The following is a 26,485-nucleotide window of genomic DNA, read 5'->3' as shown; positions in this document are numbered from 1 at the left end:
CATGGATATTTTTTTATTTCAAGAAATTTTGAACATCTTATACCGGATGCTCCTGAACTGATACATGATTTTCTGGTGAATGAAAAGGATGCAAGTTGCAAAAGGAATGCATTTATGATGCTAATTCATGCAGATCAGGTGAAGTACTTTTTAAAAGTCACTTTGATGACTATATTTAAATGAGAATTAAAAGTGTTACATAAGTTTAATCAAATTTTTAGTAATTTTGTTTATAGAACATGTGATTTGTATGTTTTGATTTATTTAGATATTTGAACTTAATTTGTATGGAAATACAGTTTTTACTTAACCTTTTCTGGAATATTGCTTATGTATATATTCTGTTTTTTAGGTAATAGTGGCGAGGCATTTAATAACAACTACTTTATTGTTTTTCCAGATTGAAATTATTGTGGCCATATCCTGTGGCACTTTACTTTGAGGCTTTGATTGCCTAATTTTCCTTCTCTTGGTATAGATTTCAAATTGTTTAATAGAGAACAATAGTAGCTTTGTCTAAGGTCCACGCTGAGTCATGTCTGCCAGAGAAGGGTGACGTTCAGTGTCGATGTGTGTTCTTACTAGGCCCTTCAGATTTCATAAGCAGATAGCAACTCTGTATCCAGCTCTGTCTGAGGTTAAAGTATATGGATCCACTGGTGATTAGCAGTGACTGCACACCTTGGTGGCATCCAGTCTTGCAATTTTTGCTATCCAGTATTTATTATCAAATGTGGGAAATAATATGAATGAAGATTAAACAATATATAGTCTATTCATTCCTTTGAAATTTTGAAGCTGTCATTTTATCTTGTAAACAAGATTATAAGAAAACTCCTTACTTAGTTCACAATGTTTTACCCTCTTTACAGTTGGTTTTACTGACCTGTGTTTTTATTTTACCTACATGAAGGAACATAATCAGAAATAGTTCAATGAAATTTGTTGATACTTTTACTATAGAGATATTGTTGAAGCCATAGTTCTCTGTAGCACAATGTTCAGTATATGAGAATTGATGAGATTTTTCTTCTAGGTCTCAGAAATAGGAATAACTACACCCCTAAACAGCTGGTTTGTTTTGATTGTATTGATGCTCTGAGTCATGACCCTGAGTACATTGTGTTTTTCTCCTTGGTTTAGCTGCTAGAAAATTCAGACCCCAGATGTGTGGCCCATTTTTAGAATATGTATTTGACTTTATGTGTTAACCATCATTTTTTTCTTTCAGCTAATTTTTCTTTGTCTTGATTTCCTCATTTGTTTTGTATTTTGTTGTGTATGTTTTTCAAAGTTGCATTAAGTCCTTTTGTTGAATGAGATGGAGTTTGATAAATATATTCTTATTTGTTTAGGATCGAGCTTTGGATTACCTAAGTACTTGTATTGATCAAGTTCAGACATTTGGAGACATTCTTCAATTGGTTATTGTTGAACTAATTTATAAGGTAAGACTAATTATGATGGATAAAATAAACTTTATCAGTTTAAGGTAAGAGTAAATAGTCTTTTTCTGGGAAGCTACTTAATTGCTAGAATAATATGTTTTAATTATTGAAATGTTTTCAAGCATTACCTTTTAAAATCTTTTTTAGTTTTTCCTTTGGTTTATTGTGTTTTCCAAGTATTTGCTTCCATTCTTTCTAAGCCATTGTAAAGAATTCTATAAAAACATATGGCTTGACCCAATACAACTGCAAAGAAATTGTTGTGTACTGCTCAGTCATTGAATAGATTGTGAATTAGGCTTTGGAGTAAAATTCAAGATCTTTTCTTGAGTACACACAAGACTACTTTAGAAATCTAAAAACAAACAAAAAAAGCTATAAATACTTTTATGTTGCCTGTTTGCAAAAGAGAAGAGGGACTTTATGCTAATATGACACTGCAGGCCTTTGACTAACAGGAAATCTAAAACTAGATAAGAGATTTGGTTTTAAAATGAAGTACTTTATTGGCAACATTTTAATTATATATTCTTTAAAAAAATTGATTGCATCTTAATGTTCTAATAAAAGATGCAGTAACATTCATTTTTGCTGTTGATACCATTAGAGGCCAACAAAATATATATCAGGAATGACTTAAGTAGGATGATATGGACAAAAAAATACCTATAGCAGACACTGCTAATTCATTATAGCCATCTTTACTTCTGCAGGAAAGAAGCCCCTTTTAATATAGGGTATCAGTCATATGGAAGTGGCATTTCAGATGAAACCAGAATTGTAAATATATAGTTTTAATTCATGTGTATGATTTAAGAATGCCACTGAGGTTCTCAAAAATAAGGGTTCTCTGCTGTTCAGTGGCTTCTTTATCTAGTAGGGTTCATGTTATAGGAAGAGTGATTAGCTTTTGAGTCATGCCCAAGTAATAGAGATTTAACTGGATACATTTTTAGGAAAATCTAACATAAATACTAACTTCAAAAGAGAAAAAATAAGGGATATTTACTTCATATGTAAAGGTATTAAGATACATTTAGAACGGGAGAGCAAATTTTAGTTTTCTCCTCAATATTGAATATAGTTCCAAATAATAAGTAGTAGTTCTTGAAAAAGAGGTTATCTTTCTTGCTTTAAGAACTGGTATTTTCCTTTTATCAGCTCTTGAGATTTATATAATCCACCATGTTTTCCCTTTTTGACATGACATCCAGAAGAAAAATTGAGGATCAAATTTAATAATCTGTCACAGTACCCTTATTAGTGTACTTGGTTATTGTGTTGTTGTCCTTGCTTTTGTACTTTACGTTTTCTTTTTCTATTTCACTTATACACATAAGTATGCATCTTTTATTATAATCATCTGGAAGCCATTTGTGAAAGTGAAAATACAAATTATGATTGAATTTAATAAATAAATAATTGTAACAATTATTTGAAGTAAAACCTATTTCTTTCTGAAATTACCAGTGTTCTGTTACAGGGTCTCATTCCAGGTTTGCTGGCATCTTCAGACTATTCTTAGCTTTCAAGTTAAGAAAAGTAGCAGCCCATAAGCTGACATCTATTTTTTAAAAAATCAATTTTAAAGCAAGTGTCCATGAAGTCAGTTGAAACCTAAATGTTTTCTTCTCCAGGTCTGTCATGCCAATCCATCAGAAAGGGCTCGTTTCATTCGCTGCATCTATAACTTATTACAGTCATCGAGCCCCGCTGTAAAGTATGAAGCCGCTGGAACATTAGTGACACTCTCTAGTGCACCTACTGCAATCAAGGTACTGCTTATTTCTTTCGGTGCCAGTTAGATAGATGATAGGTGTGCTTATCACTTATGATTTAGTGACATTGCAATTTATTATGTGGTTACATGCGTTGTATGGCATAGAGATAACAACTGCAAATTCTATGAAATTATGGGATTCCTTAGTCCGGTCTTCCTTCTTTTCTTCCTTCCTGCTTTCATGTATATACATGTATATATATGTGTATATATGTGTGTGTGTGTGTGTGTGTGTGTGTGTGTATATATATATATATATATATATATACATATACATGTATATATATACATATATGTTTACACACACACGGAGAGAAAGAGAGGCAGAGGCAGAGAGAGTACCAATATTTGTAGTTTCAGGAAAATGATACTGGTAATTTAACGTCTCTCCCCATATTTTAACTATGTTAAAAAACTAGATCTGGAAGAATGAATTCTGGATCCTAAATGATGGATCCTAAAAAAAGTTTCCAGTGAGTATTTTTAATAATGGAATACTATCTTTCTCTTCTTTAGTTTACTATATCAAGATTATATTGAGGGGAAAAAAAGACGATATGAGGAACCCCTAATATATTCATAGAATGAATAGTTCTAGAAAGCCAGATCTTTATAAATAGGAGAATTTGCTACTTTACTCACTGATACTTTAAACATTTTTAAAAACTTTTTATATTGAAATAGTTTTAGACTTAACAGAAAAGTTGTAAAAATAGGAAGTTCCCATTATCCTTCACCCAGCCTTTCCATAAGGCTCATGTCTTGCATAATGATTGTATAATTGTCAAAACTAAGAAATTACAATTGGAACAATATTGTTAACTATGGACTTTATTCAGATTTCACCAGTTTCCCCACTAATGCCCTTTTTCTGTCCCAGGATCCAGTCCAGGCTCCCACATTACATTTAGTTATCATGTGTTAGCCTCCTCTGTGATAGTTCCTCAGCCTTTCCTTGTTTTTCATGACATTGACCCTTTTGAAGACTATTAGGTCACTTTGTAAAGTATCCCTCAATTTGGGTTGTCTGATGTTTTCTCACAATTACTTGAGGTTATGCATTTTCGGGAAGAATACCACAGAAGTGATGCACCGGTCGGTCTCAGTGTATCATAAAGAAGTACATATGTTGATATGTCTTAGTACTGGTGATGTTAACCTTGATCAGTCAGTTAAGGTGCTGTCTGCCAGATTTCTCCACTCTTGAATTACGTTTTTCCTTTTCTAATCAGTAAATATCATAGGAAGAAACTTTGAAAGTGTGCAGGTATCTTATTTCTCCTCAAATTTGCACCAACTAATTTTAGCATCCATCAGTGGATATTCTCTACAGCAGTTATTACTGTGGTATTTTAATGGTGGTTTTCTATTTTCCTCATTCTACACTTAGTAATTGGAATTCTACAAAGAACTGCCCCTTATCCCCCCCTTCCTCCCTCCTTCCTTTCCTTCCCTCCCTCATCAGTACAGGAATTTTACTGTATGGATTATAATCCAATATCATTATTTATTTTGTTGATTGAATTGAGAGCTCTTTCAGGTTTGGTCCTTTGTTGTCTGTTTTTAATAACTCAGGGTCATCTTAATATTCTTGACTTTTCTGTACTGTAATGCAGACTTTGTACCTAAAGTAAAAGATGCTCAGTAACTATACTTTTTGGAATTGTCTGTCAATCTGCTTTTTTCTGCCTTATTCCTTAGGTTCTACCCTTTATTTTTGGTTGTTGATGAGTATTTCTGCCTGTTGCAGCCCCTTTTCCTTCTTTTAATTTCTGATGCTTCTAATCTTTTGTAAATTTGAAAAATTATGAAATTTGTTAGAATTTAGGGACTAGAAGGACACATTCATCTGGGGAACATGCATAAACTCTTAGTGCAGAAGTAGTGACTATGTTTTGGCTTCTTGAGGGCTTTATGTTTTTATATTTTCAGATTCTCTAAGACAGATGACTCTGTTCCTAAAATATATTTCTTTTTATGTAGGCTGCTGCTCAGTGTTACATTGATTTAATCATTAAGGAGAGTGACAACAATGTAAAGCTCATAGTTCTGGATCGATTGGTAGAATTAAAAGAGCATCCTGCTCATGAACGAGTACTACAGGTAAATATTATCTGAAAGAGGGACATCCTAAATAAAATCTTTTTCAAATTGAGATAATTCCCAAGCCTTGCCCTTTTGGTTAGCTTGGAGACTGGGCAGTTTAAATTTTGCTCAACTAAAGTGTAACTCTTGTATCACCATAGCCTTTTGGTGTATTGTCTTTGCCATTAAAAAAAAAAAAAATTATAACTTTTTAAAAAATTAATTTATTTTTTAATTTTTATTGGGACTATTGGGGAATGGTGTGTTTTTCCAGGACCCATCAGTCGTTGTCCTTCAGTAGGGGCACAGCGCACCATTCCATACAGGAATTGAACGGGCAGCCTTGTTGTTGAGAGCTCATGCTCTAACCAACTGAGCCATCCGGCTGCCCCCCAAAAAATATTTCTAACATGAATTAATATGTTATCTTTTTTCTGTATGTACTGTACTCAGTATTCTTAATGATAAAGATCTATTTGTTTTAATTGGAATGTAATTTACATTTCTTGGAAAATAATTATACCAACTGATTGGGAATAAAAGATGATTAGATTCTAGAAAATATCAGCATACCTATTTAACCTGTGAGAATAATGATTGTTATAAAAATAAAGCCCCATGATGGCTAAATTCAGTCCTGACCCTGGATCAGAACAACAAAAAAATTTTCTGTAAAGGACAGTATTGGGACAATTGAAGAAATGTGAATGTAGACTGTGTATTAGTTTATAGTATTATCAATGTTAAGTTCTCTGAATTTGATAATTGTATTGTGGTTATATAAGAAATTATTCTTGGGAGGTATACACTAAAATATTTAGGAGAAGAGTGTGATAAAGTATATGTGGCAAAATATTAACTAATGAACGTTAAGTGAATATTATACAGGATTCATTCTTAGACTTTTAAGAACTTTTTTATCAGTGAAACTTTTTAAAAATATAAAATTTTAAAGAAGTAATACCATGTTAATTTTGCTATATTTTAAAATATTTATCTGCCATAGATTTTTTTAAAGCATGCATCTTTAAAATATTACATTTTTTTGCAGAGCCATAACATTATCACACTTAACAAAATTGCCAACAGCTCCAAGTCAAGTAGTTGTTTCAATCTAGTTGTGGGGGGCACAGCTCACAGTGGCCCATGTGGGGATCCAACTGGCAACCTTGTTAAGAGCACCATGCTCTAACCAACTGAGCTAACCGGCTCATCCAATAATTTCTTAATGTTATCTAATACCAACTCCAAACTCAGATTTTCCCAGATGTCCCCCAAATGCACTTTTTATTTGATTTGCCCAATTCATGACTGCACATCGTATCTGGTGGTTATGTCCCTTAAGTCTTTTAACGTGAGTAGTATCTTTGTTTCATGACACTGACTTGAAGATACCAGACCAATTGCCCTGTAAGGTACTCCTCCCCTGGATGTGTCTGGTTACTTTCTTGTGTTCATTTAGCTTGTTCCTCTGACTTCTGTATTTCCTATAAACTGTAAGTTTGATTTAAAGCTTGATAGACTCAGAGTAAACATTTTCAGTTTGACTGCATCATATGTGATATCGTACACTTCATATTCATTATATCAGGAGACCTGAAATACCTGATTCTTCTACCACTAGTGTTTTTATTATTGATCAAAGAATTAAGGTGATGATGGACAGCACCCTTCATTCTACAGTAAAGATTTTCTTCTTGTGACCAGAAATACTGGTGTTAATTCGGGATTTTTTGTTCTTTCTCAGGATCTGGTTATGGACATCTTAAGAGTATTGAGCACACCAGACTTAGAAGTACGCAAAAAAACTCTGCAGTTAGCACTGGATCTTGTCTCTTCTAGGAATGTTGAAGAGGTAAAACAAAACTCTTGACAGTAGTTTGTAAGCTGTCAGCCAAATGTCATGTAATTCTCACTTAATTTTACTTTGTTATAGCTGGTTATTGTCTTGAAGAAGGAAGTGATTAAAACAAATAATGTGTCTGAGCATGAAGATACTGACAAATATAGACAACTTCTTGTGCGAACATTGCATTCCTGTTCTGTCCGATTTCCAGATATGGCTGCGAATGTTATTCCTGTGGTATGTAATTCTGATTACCTTCATTTTGAAATTCTCTATAAGAATAAAATATTCTAGTTATTCTGTACTTAAACTCTGAAAGTCTCAACTGCCTGTAATTATTAAATCTCATAGTCAGAAAGGATCTTTATGTCCACTCTTAAACTCAGAAGAATAAGGACTCTTGACTTTTTTTCATCCATCTTCATAAAAAAAAGCAAACAGTGACAGAAATACTTTCGCATATTGTTATAATTGATGCTTGTCACGGTTACCTAAAGTAAAATTATTCTGTGTATACATATCAGTAGGGCAAGTAAGTATTTCTTTCAAATAGTTTTACCTCTTAAAGTTGAAGGATTCAGTTATAGGAAAAATTTACATACCTAGAATATTTTGTTTTCTGTCACTGTCAGATAAACGAGGTGTATTATTGTAATTTGAAATTTTGCCTTTGTGCTCTGAATTCTTCTAAAATGATTTTACTTTTAGTTACTACTTAGGAGCACCCAATTTATTTTGAGTTGTGGATTTCCACCTTCTGTTGTAGAGTGAGTTTTAGAATAAACTTTGCTACACTTAAAACAGAAAAGCAATTGTGACAGGATTTGCACAATGGTGCTTATCTCTCAACTTACATTTGGTTCCATACTTGAAAATTATTACATACTTGTAAATATGTTTAAATTTAGTAAACCTTACTAAAAATTACTTAAGTAATTAATTAATTTTTAGTAATTACTTAAGTACTTAAGTAATTAAGGTTGTTGAGTCTTAGGTAATTTTCCTTCTGAAAATGACATAACTGTTTTCCTCTTTTCCTTTTTTTTATTTTAGTTAATGGAATTTCTCAGTGACAGTAATGAAGCAGCAGCTGCGGATGTCTTGGAGTTTGTTCGTGAAGCCATTCAGCGCTTTGATAATCTGAGAATGCTCATTGTTGAGAAGATGCTTGAAGTCTTTCATGCTATTAAATCCGTCAAGTAGGTTTAAAATCTGTTTATAAAGTCAAGTCAAGTAAAAAATTTTACCAATGTCTATCTTTAACGGGACAGTTTAGAAAATATAAGGGAGGAAAGATGACTCAAGACAATCAAGACAAAATAAGTATGACAGCAGTCATCACCTCACTCCCGTCCTTGGTTAGTCCATAATCTGTGGGCAACATTTATTTTTGTAGTAGTTACTTAGCTAGGTTTCTCTATCCTGATTTCCTCTAAAACACTGTGAATCCTGAAGTGACTAAGGAACATATAATTGAAAGATACTGCTTTTAGGATATCATTATTATTTGCATCCCCCTCGAGTATTTACGGAAACGAAGGATTACACGTGCAACCTAAATTTGACATTGTGTTTCCCTTCAGATAGCCTTTGCTAGTGAGAAAGGACTGTTGCATCCTAATTTTGTTTCATTTGAAGCATCTGATAGATAGACGGTCATGGACTTGCATTATATCTAACTAGATAGAAAAGAAGGGACCATTACAAAATTGTTTTTCTGATTGGAAATGTATCGATATTTGTGCAAGTGAGAAAGATTTGCTTCCTTTGTGAGAAAAAAGAATATATCAAAGTTTTGTTTTTGGCAGCCATGGTCTCTTAGAGCTTCAGTTTCTAGAATTTTTTAAAGAATAAATTTAAGGAAAATCTTAGGGAAAAGATAACTGAAGACTTTATTCATTTTAACATTTTTAACTAGAAAATAGTTGCTTTCTTTACTTTTAGGGTTTTTTTGTTGTTGTTGTTATTGATCCTTTGTACTCCTTCCTTGTCCATTGTTCTGTTCAGCATCCTGCCTCTTCTTTTCAGTGACTACAAATAAAAAGTACTTTTACATTAAAATAATAAATTTTTTATAGTAGTAAGTGATAAAACCAAGTTTATTTTAACTATGTCCTAAGTGGAAGATAGTCCCTTACTGGGAAACATTTTGGTCTTTTATTTTTGCTACTGGGATTACCAGTTTTAAAATGTTGCTAATAATGATGGATGAGACATTATTTTCCTTTTAATCCTTGTGATTTCTGTAGAGAATCACAGAAACTTAGTGTCTTTGTTATATTCTTTCTTAAAACGTCATCCATGATCCCTTAGAATTGCAGAATCCTTTTTTCTCGCTTGAGCATAAATTCGCAAAGAAAGATCTCTGCTTCAAGATTTGTTGGCAAAGGCAGTGTTTCAGAACTTGTATTCTTGCCTTAGGATTTACCGAGGAGCATTGTGGATCCTGGGAGAATACTGTAGCACCAAGGAAGACATTCAGAGTGTGATGACTGAGGTCCGCAGGTCCCTCGGGGAGGTATGTTTTACTTTAGTCAGTGCTACTTTGTATGGGGATATTACTTGAATACATCGGACTTTTATGTGGTGATTTGCTTTCATGTTTTTATTTAGTAGTGTCTGTACTAAAGAACTCTGAAAAAATATATTTTAATTACCCAGATAATTAAGCCTTAGGAGCTCTGGGAAATTAGGGGAATTCCCCTCTCCTGCATTGAGCAGTAATACCTATTCTTTTATCTGTATTATTTACCCTTCTGGATTAAGATTTTATTTGAACAAAAGGTTCTGTGTTTTTTAAAAAAAGAAAAAGACTTGTAAAGCTCAGCATTAGCCTTTGTGTTCTGAATGAAGAATGCAAATATAAGAACAGAGCTGACTTTACAATGTTATGTACTAAAACTGGCAGTATTTCCTCCTTCAAACAACTATATGGGAGAAAAGAAAGAATGGTACTTCTTAGGAGACCTGGGTTCCAGTCTTGCTTCTGCTGATAATTAGTTCTGGGACCTTGGATATAAGTTCCTTAACCTGACTGGATATCAGGTTTTTCATCTATAAAATAAAGGAATTGATAGATAATGATCGAAGATTCTTAGAGCTCTTGAATTAGATGATGGACTGGTATGGTATTAAGGAATAAATACCTAGTAGCATTTGGTTTTTTAAAAACAAAAAAGGTAGTTGATAAAGTTATTTTGTAAAAATAAGTTAGATTTATTTCCTTGTGGGGACAGAGCCAGGAGTGCAGTTTCCAAGCTCTTGGCCTCATGTGGAAAGGTGCTGGCTCAGGTAGGAAATGGCCATCAACTGTGATTGGATGGCCATCAGCTGTGGCTAGTTGGCCATGAGCCAGTGACCAGTGAGCCATTGGCCACTAATATAACTGCTGTGGCTACGCTAGCAGCAAAATGGGGAGCTAGCAAGAAGATGGTGGCTGAGCTAGCGAGAGCAAATTGCAGTTAGCAGGGCGGATTGCAGCTAGCAAGTGAGGTTGGTTGTCAGAGACAAGTGGACAGCGGGTTGCGGATAGTGTGGCTTCTGCTTCCTGTGTCTCCAACCCAGCCTCCAGCAAGACTATAGTGGTATGACTCCCCTATCTATGGCTCCGTGGTTGTTCCTTTTTGGCCTCACCATATCCTGCATTCTTATGTGGGGAGCGGGAGCTGAGACCCCACAGGCCGCCCCACACGACATTCATTATAGAAGGATGTATTTCAAGGGAAGGGATGGAGAAGAGGAATAAGAGTGTCTGCTTTGTCTTGGTCACTGTCCTGAGCATTTTGCTATTAAGTTACTTGTGGGGAAAGAATTACGATTTGCATTTAACAGATTAAGACACTAAGGCTCTTAGTAGATTAATTTGCCCCAAACCATTTAACTAGTAAGTGGCATCCAACTCACAAGCCCCTGTTCTTCTCACTACCTTACCATGGGAAGGAAACAAAATTGAAAGCAGAGTTCCAAGTTCCAAAAATCCCATTGAGGAAATGCCTTCTCTACAGAAACGATTGAATATTTAAATATGATTTTGCTTGCCATTGATATTATTACTAAATTGATGTTTCCAATTGATTTTTAGATCCCAATTGTAGAGTCAGAAATAAAGAAAGAAGCTGGTGAATTGAAACCTGAAGAAGAAATAACTGTGGGGCCAGTTCAGAAATTGGTAACTGAGATGGGCACCTATGCAACTCAGAGTGCGCTTAGCAGTTCTAGACCAACCAAGAAAGAGGAAGAAAGGTAATTTGCAGCACTTGTGCTCAGCCAGCTACCGTATTTTGCCATGTATGACGCACTCCCATATATAATGCACACCCACATTTTTGGCCCAACCTTTCAGGAAAAAAAATCGTTTGTTTTAATTTTTTAATTCAAACTTTTGTTTACATTTAGATACTTGTTTTTGGTACCATAAGGGAATTTTAGCATTTATTTTTTAACATATTATGGCACAAGAAATTTTATGTAACAAATAATTATGAAACAAGAACAGATACAAGGTACAAGAAATTTTATGTACTGGTAACAAATTTACGATATTTATGCATCATAGAAGGCCAAGAACTCTTCGTCGTTGCAAGTTGGTCGTAAGTTCAACAAAACCGATTATCGTATTCCAGGGTATATTATTTTGCATGTGGATATCGTTATTGATTTCTAGAGTTACACTTTTAACTCATAAGCATAAATAAAATAATTAAAAATATTTATATAGATATGGAATTAATACTACCGATGTATAATGCACATCCCTATTTTTCCCTCACAAATTTGGGCAAAAAAGTGCACATTTTACATGGCAAAATACAATATACTTTTTTTTATTACTCCTGTGTATAAAACAGGTGATTTCTTTCCTCTTATTTGCTTTTTTGACCAATATGGAAATCTTTGCCATTTACGATACTTGAAAGAAGACATTTAAGTTCTTTCTCTCAGAAATTGTGTTGATTGTTTTAATCCTCTGCTCCTTATGACTGTTTCATTGAAATAACTGTGTTCTGTTTAAGCTAAAATTATTTTACTCGCATAGAAAATGCTAAGTTGAGGTAACTTTGATGATATTGGAGTTTCATTGCCTATTATTTAGAAAATATATTTTGAAGATTTTTCGCTTCTAACGGGAGAAATAGAATTTTGATGATTTCCTCCTTATTTTGCTCTTCAGTTTTATAGTGAAGATGATGAAAATAATGCCTAAAATTTTAATGATTGCTTCTTGTGTACTGAGCATTGTGCTAAGCAGTTTGCTTCTTGTAATCTTGACAACAACCCATTGAGATACAGTGTATTATTGTCCCATTTTTATAGAAGAGAAATTTGAGGCTTGAAGAGTTTTGTAACTTACCCAAAGGGATACAATAAATAAATACTGTAGATAAGCTAGGATTTGAATGTAAAGCTTTAGCTCCATTTTATACACCCTTAACCATTTTCTCTTTCCATATTCAGTTGGCTCTTGTATCATTTGATGATAAGTTTTAAATCCATGTATTTCTGAAGAGAGCTAAAGAGGGAGCTAGTTGAGATTCTTGTCACTGAAGGGGAGCAGTGAGAGTGTTAAATAGCCTTACTTAAATCATTTATGCAAAAGCTACATGTTGCTTAAGAAGTTGGTGGGTTTCATTTTCCTTGATCACTCTTGCAGACCTCCCCTGAGAGGATTCCTTCTGGATGGAGATTTCTTTGTCGCTGCCTCCCTTGCCACAACTCTGACCAAGATTGCCTTGCGCTATGTAGCGTTGGTTCAGGAGAAGAAAAAGCAAAATGTAAGTCCATTTATTCTACATTTACCCAACAAGTGAATATTGAGTGCCTGCTACATCATTTCACTGTGAGGGACCCAAAAGTGAATGCTCAAGTTCCTGTCATGAAAAGGTTATGGTTTAATGGGAGAAATGGACACAGTAATAGAATTTTATTATAGAATTGACTAAGTAATACAATAGTAATACCTTGTGATTAGTCCAATGGATGAGATGTAAGTGTTCATGAAATCATTTCTGTTTTCTAGGATTAGTCAAGGCTCAGTGAAGGAAATGCCTCTTTCTCCAGCATCTTCATTCAGTCATTGCCCATTTTATCCCAGAGAAGTCTCTTAAATGTATTCTTATTTCTGTAGTTCATAACCTTCATTATAGCTTCTGACCATTCTGACTGTATGCTCATTTAAAATAATATACTTCCATTCGCCCCCCCAACCCTACTATCATCCTTTGTGGTGTTGTCCTACATTTTATTCCTACATATCATGTTATCAACCCTATTATGCATTATTATTATTTTTGCTTTAAATAGTTAATTATCTTTTTTATATATGTGCACCAACCCCCCCCCCCCGCCCCCGTTTCTTATTTATCTAGAGTCCACACTCAGATAGGAAGGGGGCATACTTGGCCAATTGTAAGAAGTCGAGAGTTGGGAACAAGAGACAAAGCAAAGTTCAAATACCTTCCTGAGTGCTTTTTGTGTGTGTATTTTTCTTTATGGTAAAATACACATCACATAATTTACCATTTTAACTATTTTTAAGTGTACATTTGAGTTGTGGCATAAAGTACATCCACGTTGCTATTACCACTCTTCGTCTGCAGAACTTTTCATTGTCTCAAACTAACACAGTACCTAGTAAACAATAACTTCCATACATACCTCTTCCCTCCAGCCCCTGGCAACCACCATTCTACTTTCTGCCTCTATGAATTTGCCTATTCTATGTACCTCATATAAGTGGAATCATACAATATTTGTCCTTTTGTGACTGGCTTATTTCACTTGGTATGATGTCTTCAAGCTTCATCTATATGGTAGCATATATCAGAATTTCCTTTTTTTTAAGGCTGTATATAAAATAGTCTTCTGATTTTATCATCTGTTGTAAAATAGTTTTAAAGATTCTTTTAAATGAGAAAGAAGTCTTATATTTACCCACATATTTATTAATTATGATGCTCTTTATTCCTTCATATAAATTCAGATTCCCATCTGATATTTTCTTTCTGCCTAAAGAACTTGGTCATTCTTATAATGAAGGTTTGCTGAGATGAATTCACTCAGCTTTCATTTGCCTGAAAAAAATCTTTACTTTGCCTTCATTTAAAAAATAAAATCTCTGTGGTAAAATTGTGAATGTTTTTATTTTGTTCATTTATTTTTTCATGTTGCTAAAATAAATAGAGGGTGATGTAATAACTAATAAGAAAAAATAATTCATAGTCATAGCAGTGAAATACAAATCTTGTTAATACTGTAGTGTAGATAGAAACATCAAAATATAGAATTACATTACCAGAAATAATAACAAGAATCTTTCCTTCCTCCAGAAAGAGTTTAATATGGCTTTTATCTATAAAACACTTTTCTCTAGTGATCGTTTTGTGTTTTATAATATTGCAGTTTTAATATTACAGCACACATTTTCCCATGTTATTCTAAACCCTTCCTAATCATCATAATTAAAATATTTAATAACTGTATAGTCTATTAGATGCCTTCATTTACTTAAGCCATTATATCATTAGACATTTTCATTTTAGATTTGTGATTCAAAAAAATTTTTTTTCCATCATAAAAACAATAAGTGAGATTTAGAGGGCCAGGCAAATTATAAGGTGTGTTATCCATTTTTATCAGTTTATTTTGATTTATTGGCAATAATTTACTTTGTAAGTCTCTGTGGGCCATTATTTATTCAGGTCATGTCACAGTATTATCGTCTATTCTTTAAATTATGCTTGTTAAAAGTCTCCAAGATTCTGTGTCTCAGGAACCAGTTTGATTTTTTTTCATGGATAGGCTGCTGCAGTTCTGCAAATTGGGAGAGCATTTGCTGACATCTGTTGAAAGAGCCAGGTTTCTGGTAACATGTGGTTAATGAAGTTTTCTGCATTTGGTAGAAGGCAGGAGGAAGTTTGGTTTTTTTAATCATCACACTGGCTTTCCTTCATTTATGCCTTCTAGTGCTGTTCATTTATTTGTGTAGATCTGAGTTTCTCTATGGTTTCATATGCCTTTTGCCTAAAGAATTTGCTTCAACTTTTCTTGTACTGCAGGTCTGTTGGAAGTGAATTCTCTTGGTGTTTGTTTGTCTGAAAAAGTCTATTTCTGCTTCATTTTTGAAAGATATCTTTGTAGATATAGATTTCTAGGTTGACATTTTTTTTTCTTGTAGTGCTATAAAGATGTTTCCTCCTTGCCCTCTGGCTTGCAGCACTATGAAAGATACAGCTCCATTATCTTGTGGCCTTCTAATGAGAAGCTTACTGTCATCCTCATGCCTCCATGTGGAATGTGTCCTGTATTCTCTGGCTGGTTTTCAGATTTTTTTTCCTTACCACTGGGTTTTGGTAATTTGATTAGGACATGCCTTGGTGTGGCTTTCTTCATGTTTACTTTGCTTGTGCTTCATGGAGCTTCTTGGATACGTGGGTTTATAGTTTTCATCAAATTTGGGGAATTTTTAGCCATTATTTATTTCTTCAGCTAATTTTTTCTGTCCCCTCCTCCTTCTTCTCTTTCTGGAGACAGTATCCAGGCTCAGAGGATTGTTATACTTGTTCTGCTGGTTCTTTCCCAAGGTCTCTGATAGTTTTTTCACGCATGTGTGCAGATCAGTACTCAGCCAAAGGCAGTTTAGTTTGGCAATGACGTAGAGCATGTGTCAGGATAATGCTCCATGAGACTGAAACAGTAAGTTGGATTCATTTGTGGGAGACTTTGAATAGCTGGCCAAGTAATACGAACTTCAATAAGAAGGGTGTGGGAAGTGGCTGAAGGTATTCACATGTCGTGTGAAGTGACTGGTGCGCAGTAAGGAGTAAGGTAGCAGCAGCAGGTGAGCACACTGAGCTTCACCAAAATGGGAAAAGCTGACATTATGTGCCTCCTGATGCAGTACAATATGAAATTTAAAACATCACCTATCTGGTATTCTAACCAAAAGTGGGGGACATTCGGTAAAACAACTGGCCTGGACTCTGAAAAGTCCTTGTGATGGGAAACAATACAAAAGGCCAGGGAACTGATCTAGATTAAAGGGACTAAGGAGAGTAATAGCCAAATAAAATGCATGAAACTGATCCTGGATTAAAAAAACATTTTGTGACAGGAAGATTTGTTTGAATTTAGAGTGTATAGTAGATATATTTGGGGATTGTTAATTTCTCAGGTAAGATAATGATATTGCGGTTATATAGGAAACTGTCCTGACTCTTAAGAGATATATGCTGAAGTATGTACTGCGTTTCCCCGAAAATAAAACCTAACTGGAAAATAAACCCTAGCATGATTTTTCAGGATGACATCCCCTGAACATAAGCCGTAATGCATCTTTTGGAGCAAAAATTAATATAAGACCCAGTCTTATTTTGGGGGAAACACGGTATGAGGTGAAGAATCTTACTTTCACATGTTTAGCTAAAAAAATAAGTGTACATATATAAGTAGAATAAGAAAGCAAGTATGGCAAAATGTTAACAATTTGTGAAAAATATCAGTCTTTCAACTTTTCTGTGGTTGGAATTTTAGTAAGATAGCGTTGGCATGTGAGGAGGTTAGAGTAAAGCCAACAGTTCAAAACGCATTGCTATCTTTTCAGTTAAGAGTTAATGAAGGTTAGAAGGTGGCAGCTAGAATAGAAAGGAAAGAGAAGGGTGGAGATAAAATCTAAAGGATTTGAAATCTTATTCAAATGAAATGAAAATTAGTTTTATTTCTTGAATTATGAGTTATAATAAAGTGACGCTGCAATTGCTGAATCATGACATTAACCCATTTTTCTATTTTCTAGTCTTTTATCGCTGAGGCCATGTTGCTTATGGCCACTATCCTTCATTTGGGAAAATCCTCTCTTCCTAAGAAGCCCATTACAGATGATGATGTAGATCGTATTTCCCTATGCCTCAAGGTCTTGTCTGAATGTTCACCTTTAATGAATGACATTTTCAATAAGGAATGCAGACAATCCCTTTCTCACATGTTATCTGCTAAACTCGAAGAAGAAAAATTATCCCAAAAGGTAAGGTATATATGAAAAGGCCATAAAAGTGCTTTGTGGCATTTTTTGTCTATCCTCATATGTGAGGGCTGTCCCTGTTAAAGGCCTACAAGAAGCTACCTTTCCATACTAAAGAGAGATGTGTGTTTGTTTTCTCAACGCAGAAAGAATCTGAAAAGAGGAGTGTGACAGTACAGCCCGATGACCCCATTTCCTTCATGCAACTAACTGCTAAGAATGAAATGAACTGCAAGGAAGATCAGTTTCAGCTGAGTTTGCTGGCAGCAATGGGTAACACACAGAGGAAAGAGGCTGCAGATCCCCTAGCATCGAAACTTAACAAGGTAACAAAATGTCAGTTACACTGGTACGTTATTTAAATTGACCGATTAAGAAAGTAGTAATCAGGAAGTTGCTGGTCCCGCTGATTTTTAAAAGAAAAATAACGAGTTATACAGCATCAGTTTTTGTCAGGTCACACTGACTGATAGGCTTGTTAAACATGAAATGAAACTCAGACGCTGATAAAGTACTTTACTATACGATAGTGCTATAGGTCCAGTAGACGATTTGATACTATAACTTGTCCCAGTTGTGTCTGGAATCATGGTCTGATACACACTGCTGGAGAGCCTCAGAGGTTAACTAAAGTTTAGAAAGGCCAGGGCTCTGGCCTCCTCCCGCACACCCTGTCCTCGGCTTTTCCTGTGCCCCGTTACTTTACACAGAGCAACTCTACTTTTGTATTCTTTAGATGTTGAGTTCCATATAAGATTTTATTAGGAAAACTTTTCTGCACTCAAAATATATAAATTTACAAATCAATGATCTAGTTTAATCCCTTTATCTGTTAGATGAGGCAACAGTCTCAAACTGATATTTTTGTCCAAGATAAATAAGATTAGTAGCAAAATTCAAACCAAAACACTTTATCGCCTTTCAAATTGGGAATTGATTTCAACAATATTTCAGTTACAGATTTTTAAAATTTTATTTTTTAAAATTTTGTAAAATATACATAACATCAAATTTACCCTCTTAACTATTTTTAAGTGTACAGTGCAGTGGTGTTAAGTATATTCATATTATTGTACAGCCATCACCACCGTCCATCCATAGAACTCTTTCCATCTTGCAAAACTGAAACTCTGTACCCATTAAATAGTAATTTCCAATTCCCCTCTCCCTCATCCCCTAGCAACCACCATTCTACTTTCTATCTCTATGAATTTGACTGTTCCAGGTACCTTATATTAGTGGAATCATACAGTATTTGTCTTTTGTCTTTTTTTTTTTTTTTTTTAAGATTTTATTGAGGGAGGGGAACAGGATTTTACTGGGGAACAGTGTGTTTTTCCCAGGACCCATCAGATCCAAGTCAAGTTTTCCCAGGACCCATCAGATCCAAGTCCAAGACTGTCCTTTCAGTCTTAGTTGTAGAGGGCTCAGCTCCAAGTCCAGTTGCCGTTCAAGATTAGTTGCAGGGGGCGCAGCCCACCATCCCTTGCGGGAGTCGAACCAGCAACCTTGTGGTTGAGAGGATGCACTTCAACCAACTGAGCCATGCGGCCGCCCCATCCTTTGTTCATTTTTTAATCCTGTGTTTTTGTTTTGAGTTATAGGAGTTCTTCATGTATATTCTGGATACAAGCCCCTTATCACACATATGATTTGCAAATATTTTTCTCCCTTTCTGTGGGTTGCCTTTGTCTCTATTAATAGTGTTCTTTGATGCACAAAAGTTTTAATTTTAATATAGTCTAATTATGTATTTCTTATTTTGTTGTCTGTGTTTTTGGTAAGAATATAATGTTTTAAAAGTGCTATGTTTTGGGTGTTGTAGAAATTTTGGGGGGGAAACATTTAAAATTTTATCTTTTTGTAATTACAAGCATTTTTGCTATTTAGTTCCTGAGCTTGGGTAGCAGGGACTGCCACGTGATCTGAATTTTATCAGATTCTTGAGTTTTGGAGAACAACTAGTGAGTTTAGATGCTGAGGGATTTAACTGAGATGTATCCAAATCTATTCAGTTCCTAAATTGGGATAATGTTTAATGTATTTGCTAGACATATTTAATGTCTTTCTACTACTTAATTGAGATATAAACTCCAGGACCTCTTATTTCTAATGTCTCAGTTTTAATTACCGTTTCTGCATTACAAACAATTTTATTACACCTGTTTCAAAATGACTTGTCTAATCTAAGCACATCTGTTAATTATCTAAAAGACTTAGTCATTTGGCTAATATATGTTTGGCTAAATTGTACCAGTCATTTGATTATCTCTATTTTTGTTTTATAGGTCACCCAGTTGACAGGTTTCTCAGATCCTGTGTATGCAGAAGCTTATGTTCATGTCAACCAGTACGACATCGTCCTGGATGTGCTTGTTGTGAACCAAACCAGTGATACTTTGCAGAACTGCACACTAGAGTTAGCTACTCTGGGTGAGGAAATTTACCTTAAAGATGTTTATAGTAAACCTTTACAACAGATTATTAAGGGAAGTTTATAAGTTTTAGTATGAGAATTCTCCTAAGCCCTTTGTGACATTTTGAGTCAAAGCTTAGTTTACATTTAATACCTAGCCTTCAACTCCAGTTTTCTAAGCTTCTGTGATACTGACTTTCTTATGTTTATGCTCTTGGTACATCCAGATAGGTTTTATTCACTGAGTTTGATCGCAAATGTCAGTTTTTCTAGATATAAATAAGAGTTGTTTAAGTTACAGATTTATCAAGTAGCTCACTTGGTTAAATTTTTAATTGCCTTAATACAGAACTAGGTATTTTCTGAGTTCATTATCCATACATACCGCATGTAGCCATAGTAACATATCATTATCATATTTAACAATGTGAGATGTCTTTCTTTTTTCTTAGTAAGACACATGAATCAGACTGATCACTTCTACATCTGGCTTTGAAGTTGGGAAATACAAATTATACACAGGAACAGCACAGTGCCCCTAGGAAATTCCAAATGGCTTAAACAAGAGTTCAAGGACTTTAATTAAGATATCAAGGGAAAACGTACTTCTGCCCTCAGCATAGTTTGATGCCTATATAAAGAACTTTGTTTCTAAGAAGTCTTTCTGTAGATTGTTTTATCTTTGTAATGGAGCATATAGTTTATGATTTAAACTTTTTGAGAAGTTTGTATTCATTCATTGGAATAAAATGCTGTGCCCAAAGTACCCTCCCCCACACACACATGAATTAAATACAGAATTTTTCTGAGAAGCCTATTATCTTTTAAAGGAAAATGTGCAGATTGATATGAATAATAAGGTGTTAAATGATTTCTTTGTTTTGTCCCCATAATATTTCTCTATTTTGTGCTCATAACCCTTCTCTGATTCCTTCCTTTGCTAGAAACTGTGAAGCTGCATACATTTTAAGGTTTTATAATTTGACAGGTTCATATACATGTATTTTTAACCATGTCTAAATATTTTTTTCAGGGGATCTGAAACTTGTAGAAAAGCCATCTCCTTTGACTCTTGCTCCTCATGATTTTGCAAACATTAAAGCTAATGTCAAAGTAGCATCAACAGAAAATGGAATAATATTTGGTAACATAGGTAAGGAGCTATTTTGCAGCATGTGATGTTTGAATATTTTATTAAAGAATTTCTATGATGAGTAGCTATGTGACATTTCTTGAGGACAGGACCTGAATCCATTCATACGTTCATTTATGAAGCACCTGCTGAGATACTAAGCATTGCACTATGTTCTGGATGTACGGAAGTGAACCAAATGGAGTCAGTGTCCTCAAGAAACTGTCAAGCAGAAGGAGGAGATAAATATATAAATACGACACAATGTGATATGGACTAGTTTATATACTGCGTGCTTTGGGATCATGATGGGGAAAATGCTAACAGTATGGAAGGCTTTATAAAAGATGAGAGTATGTTATCAACAGATAGCATATGAACTAAAATCTAAAACTTTGCATAGGCATTTGTTGCCAAGCAATTTAGGGACTAGCTTATACAGAGTCATTCAGTCAAACATTTTTTTAGCAGTTTCTGTGGTAGGGATGGGGTCTACCATGGCAAGGAACAAAAGATCTCTGTCTTCGGATAGTTTATAGTCTAGTAAAGGAAAACAGATATGTAAAATATGTGTGCAATACACAATGGTAAGTGCTGAGAAAGAAACCTGTGGGAGTCTATGAGGAGATGAGGTCAGTTCTCTCAAAGCTGGTGGGAAAGGTTAGGGAAGGCTTTGAGGAGGAGCTGACGCTCAGGGAGGGTTTTGAAAGATCAGTAAGTGTTCTGCAGATCAGGATTCAGCTGGAACAAAGGCAGGTAGTTTGATATACCTGGAGTTTACAGTGGGCTAGAGGGTGGTGGTGGTCGAGAAAAAGAGGTGAAGAAGGTTACAAGGAGCTATATTTTACTTGTCAGGCTAAGGATTTTGTACTTTATCCTGGATATAAAGGGGAGCCACTGAGGAATTATAAGTGAGTGAGGTACATGATTGAATATTTCTGTGACCGCACTATAGATGACTGATTGGAAGAGGCAGGAAGATTAACTAGTAGACTATTGAGTAGCACAGGTGAGAGAGAACGGAGCTTGAGCCAACACAGTAGTGTTTAGGAAGGAGAGGACTAAATAGAATAGATATTAAGGAGATAGAATGTCCAGGACATGGTTTCTGATTGAAGAGGAAGTGGCTAGAGTAATGCTCAGATTTCTTGCTTGGGTTTATTGAGATGTTGTTTGTATCAGTTACCAAAATGGAATATAGGAGAGAAGAACAGATTTGAGAGAGAGGATAAGTTAAATCTTGAGTAGGCTTTAAATAATAAAATGTCTGAAGGTATCCAAGGGCAGGTTGCTAGGACTCCGGAACTTGAACAGGAGGTCTAAATTAGAGATAAATACTTGTGTAAAAACCATAAAAATGGAAGAAATCACCCAGGGGGCATAAAAAATGGGAAGAGGTGAGATTTGGAAACCAAATCCAAGAGAACCGCAATATTAAAAGCTTGGTCAGAGAAGAAGCCTACAAAGGAACCTAAAGTAGGGTGAGAGACAAGAAAATTTTTCAAGAAGTACCTAAAGCTGCAAAAGATCAAGTAACATGAATTCTAAAAGAAGGGTCCTTTGGATTTGGTGATTTGTTGTACTAAAACATTCCTCATGCATGTCTGGGCAATGGTGATAAACTGAAGACTAAATAGGAGATGGAGAAATAAATAGTGATTGTAGACTATTCTGAGCGTAGGACCTTGGTTTTGATAAGAATGAGAGAAGGCAGTAGCCAGAATAGAATTCAAGGATGAAGGGCATTTTGGTTTTTTAAGATGAGAGCCTTGAGTATGTTTATAGGCTGATTATAAGGGAAGAAAGTCAGTAGAGAATACAAAGGTAAGGACATCAGAATGAAAGAGGTAGTGATTGATGAGGAGAGATCTTGAACCAAATCAGAGATCACAGATGGCAGGAAGTATTTAACCTGGAAGAGAAGGGGCAGCACGTCTCTGATACAAAAGCTAAGGAAGTGAAAGTGGATTCAGAGAAAGATACTTTTATTTTTAGATGTGGAGCTGAAAATTATTATTTTTTAATTGGGGTGACAATGGTTAGTAAAATTACATAGGTTTCAAGTGTACAATTCTGTAATAACCCCCGTTTTCTCTGCAAGTAGATAGGGTGGGAGAATGTCAAAAAATGAGGCTAGAAGGAGGAAAGGAAGCCTCCAATCAGATGGTCACTTTCTACTGTGGAAGAGACTATCATAGAAGCATACAATCTTGTACCATGAAGTACTATGGCTCAGCAGTATTCATTCAGAAACACTAGTTAAGCACCTGCCATGGGAACGCTACTATTTGTGTTCTCCTGGAGTGCCTGACACAGCACCAGCATTTGAATCCTGGCCCTCACCACTTCGTTCTGTGACCTTGAGCAACTTAATTACCTTTGTTTTTTCTTCCTCATCTATAAGGTAGAAAGTAATAATACTATAACATAGGATTATATAACAGGATTATTAAACAAGTAATATTTGTAAAGCATTTAGAATAGAGCAGTATATAATAATAAGCTTTATGTAAATATTTGCTAATACCATGACTATTATTTGGAAATATTAAAACTTTTTAATTTAAAATTTGCCTCTGGTGATTGAGGATTATTTTATGTTTGTGTATTGCAGTTTATGACGTCTCTGGAGCAGCAAGTGACAGAAATTGTGTGGTCCTCAGTGACATTCACATTGACATCATGGACTATATCCAGCCTGCAACTTGCACAGATGCTGAGTTCCGCCAGATGTGGGCCGAATTTGAATGGGAAAACAAAGTTAGTCCTGGGGAGATTTCCTTGAACTCCTGTCTTTGTTTCTTTTTGGCTAGATTTTCCTGTAAAATTAATCCCGCTAAAAAGTGTCAGATATGAAAAGAAAAGTCTTTCCATATTTATTCTTGCAAATTAGCCTTAATTGGAAGTCATGCAAGTAGTTTGGTAAGTTGCTGTTGTAAATTGGTGAGAGTAGTAGTTCTATAATTAATCTGATTGATTGATTGACATTATAGACAACATTCCATTTCTTGTATGTATGAATAATAATTTATCATTAAATCCAGTGTCCAAAGAGGCTTTGCAAAGTCAGTGGCCAAGTGAGGAACTTTGTTTCTTTGAGGCTTGATTTTTATTAGAGATATTTTATATTCAGTATGTTGATCTTCTATGAAGTTGTCTGTATCTGAAAGTTCTGATACCATCCTGCAGTTCATTGGATTTTGTAGATGTCATTTACTGTTTTGTTGCCCATCCTCCCCACTAAATACTTGGAAGGATGGTCTCATATGACACACGAGTGATTGTTTCTCAATCCCAAAATAAGAAATTCACAACTTTCTCATTGTAAGAATTATAATCTCCTTAACTTTTTTCTCCCTCTGTACAGGTGACGGTTAACACAAATATCATTGATTTGAATGACTATTTGCAACACATATTAAAGTCAACCAACATGAAATGCCTCACTCCAGAGAAGGTAAGATTTGACTGAGAACTTGTTAAATCTGATAGTGTGGTGGGTTCCTGGCTTTCTTGTATTTCCTCTAGTGTATTTTTGTTATTCAGCATGAGAAAAGCAGAGTCATTCTGGACTAGCTAAAAGAAGTTATTTCATAGAACGTATGACTCTGCTTACACCTCTCTGCTGGAATATACCAGCCTGCTTGTTCTTAGTGCCGTGACCCAACTCAATAGTCAAATTAGTTTTTCTGTTCAGTCTTCTCTCCTTTATCTAAAGGCTTATTCTGAAACAGTTTGTGCTACTCGATTAGAAAATGTCCATGATGTCTTCTGTTGGCTCTGATTGTGGGTCAGAATATAGCTGCCTAAATACGGAATTGTTGATATACTCTGCTTTTCTGCTGTGTTTGAAAAAAGACTAGAAAAACAAACAAAAACAATGACTCTGAGGCTCGAAGGAATATTTTTCTTTATAAAATTTCTGCTAATGGTATAATATTATCAGTAAAAGAATGGCTACTATCAGACAAGTAGGTTTTAATTCATGTTCGTTTATTTAACAAATACTGAGCCCAACAGTTAAACAAATATTATATGCCCAGTACACTTTGAGCTGCTAGATATACAATGAATGAAATTAAAGTAATCTCTTCATGGAGTTTAGGTCTGGTGTGGGAGGCAGTCACATACCTCTATAAGTAAACAGAGAATGTATAAATACAAACTGGGTAAGTGCTGTTTTCTTTAAAGTCAGGTTTATTGAGGTGTAATATAGACATGGTAAAATCCACACTGTTTATGTACGTAATTCCATAAATTTTGACAAATTCCTACAGTTTTGTAACCACCACCACCACATGAAAGTACTATTTTAAGTGATAATTCATCTATGCTCTTCAGTCTTTCCTATACATAGTTCGCTAGTAAAGTATTGAATTTATCACAAATTTCTTCAGGCACTTTCTGGTTATTGTGGCTTTATGGCGGCCAATCTCTATGCTCGTTCCATATTTGGAGAAGATGCACTTGCAAATGTCAGCATTGAGAAGCCTATTCAGCAGGGACCAGAGGCCCCTGTAACTGGCCACATAAGGATTCGTGCAAAGAGTCAGGTAACACTTGCTCTTTTTGAGGCCATCTCTGAATTGAACAAAAAGAGAAAGAATTTGTCTTTTTTATTTCTGTATGTAGTACCTACCCTCTGTCACTAGGGTTTTTGTTGGATGGATGGATGGATGGATGGATGGATGGATGGATGGATGGAGAGAGAGAGACAGATGTGTTCTCTGAATAGGAATATAACTTTTGCTTCATTAAAATGGCCCACCTTTTGGGTCTTTCATTCTGGATTATTTGCTTAAAACCAGATTGAATCCAATGAGATGTTTGTGAAATGAGTTCATTAGAAATTGCTTTGTAAACCTAGCATTAAAAGCGCTTAACCAAGTAAGGTTTTGATGAATCTGTTTTGTACATCCTTGGTTTCGTTGTAGAATGTGGTGTTACTGAATGCGAGCTTGTTCAAAATAGAATAACCTATTGGTTTTACATAGTTTCAATAATTATAAACATCTTCATTCTTATTTACAGGGAATGGCCTTAAGTCTTGGAGATAAAATCAACTTGTCTCAGAAGAAAACTGGTGTATAAGAATAAACAAAAAAGTCCTTGCAGCTTTACAGTTAAAATTTAGGTATGGGCTTATTGGACTCCAACATCTTTTGTACTCTTTCATGCTTTATGTTATATAGAATCTGAGTTCATGCTGAATGCATTCCAGCCAATAATTTATAGCCTTTCCCTTAAATCAAGATTGTGTTTAAAATTATAGTTTGTCTTTTAACAGTTTTGAATGCTGTCCTCAAAGTATATAATGTTTCTCTCGTGTACCAAGACCATTTTCACAGTACAATAAATAGATCTATTCCTAAATCTTTTGTTATTTTATAAATAAATGTATAATTACACAATTTTAGTTATGTAGCAATGGATTTCTTTTAGTTGGATTATAGGTTTCTATTATAAATTTAAATTACTCTTTGAGTTGTGAATATATGAACTTTATTAAGAGAATTTACAAACCCAGTGATGTGAAATGGAAAGGCCTTGATTGATTTTTACTTATTTAATATTTCAACATTACTATCTCTAAAAATACCTTACTGTATGTATTCTAAAGAGTTTTTCTCTGGAATTGTGCTCCAGGAAGGAAGGATCAAACAGCTTGAGAAGACAGATGCATTTTCAGTTTAAAAGAGCCTTATGAACCTACTGAAATAAACATACTGTTCTAATTATTCTGAATATGAAAAATAGGTAACA

General features: G+C 34.7%; 1 protein-coding gene across 1 annotated transcript in view; it reads left to right on the top strand.

Annotated features, from left to right (window-relative positions):
* Positions 1 to 26,138, top strand: part of COPB1 (COPI coat complex subunit beta 1) — a 32,725-nt gene extending 6,587 nt beyond the window's left edge. Inside the window, exons 5-22 of the mRNA XM_019754489.2 lie at positions 24 to 138; positions 1,356 to 1,448; positions 3,086 to 3,223; positions 5,212 to 5,331; positions 7,061 to 7,168; positions 7,250 to 7,396; positions 8,213 to 8,358; positions 9,581 to 9,677; positions 11,241 to 11,401; positions 12,810 to 12,930; positions 16,950 to 17,177; positions 17,321 to 17,500; positions 19,463 to 19,607; positions 20,624 to 20,743; positions 23,337 to 23,482; positions 24,090 to 24,179; positions 25,120 to 25,275; positions 25,754 to 26,138. Coding sequence (XP_019610048.1) covers positions 24 to 138; positions 1,356 to 1,448; positions 3,086 to 3,223; positions 5,212 to 5,331; positions 7,061 to 7,168; positions 7,250 to 7,396; positions 8,213 to 8,358; positions 9,581 to 9,677; positions 11,241 to 11,401; positions 12,810 to 12,930; positions 16,950 to 17,177; positions 17,321 to 17,500; positions 19,463 to 19,607; positions 20,624 to 20,743; positions 23,337 to 23,482; positions 24,090 to 24,179; positions 25,120 to 25,275; positions 25,754 to 25,813 — 2,371 coding nt within the window. The 3' untranslated portion in view covers positions 25,814 to 26,138. The remainder of the gene's footprint in view (positions 1 to 23; positions 139 to 1,355; positions 1,449 to 3,085; positions 3,224 to 5,211; positions 5,332 to 7,060; positions 7,169 to 7,249; positions 7,397 to 8,212; positions 8,359 to 9,580; positions 9,678 to 11,240; positions 11,402 to 12,809; positions 12,931 to 16,949; positions 17,178 to 17,320; positions 17,501 to 19,462; positions 19,608 to 20,623; positions 20,744 to 23,336; positions 23,483 to 24,089; positions 24,180 to 25,119; positions 25,276 to 25,753) is intronic.
* Positions 26,139 to 26,485: the final 347 nt, after the last annotated feature.

The sequence above is a fragment of the Rhinolophus sinicus genome, linkage group LG06 (genome assembly GCF_036562045.2).
Source record: "Rhinolophus sinicus isolate RSC01 linkage group LG06, ASM3656204v1, whole genome shotgun sequence".
Lineage (NCBI taxonomy): Eukaryota > Metazoa > Chordata > Mammalia > Chiroptera > Rhinolophidae > Rhinolophus > Rhinolophus sinicus.
The sequence above is the reverse complement of the archived record's forward strand: the minus strand, read 5'-3'. Positions and strand labels throughout refer to the sequence as shown.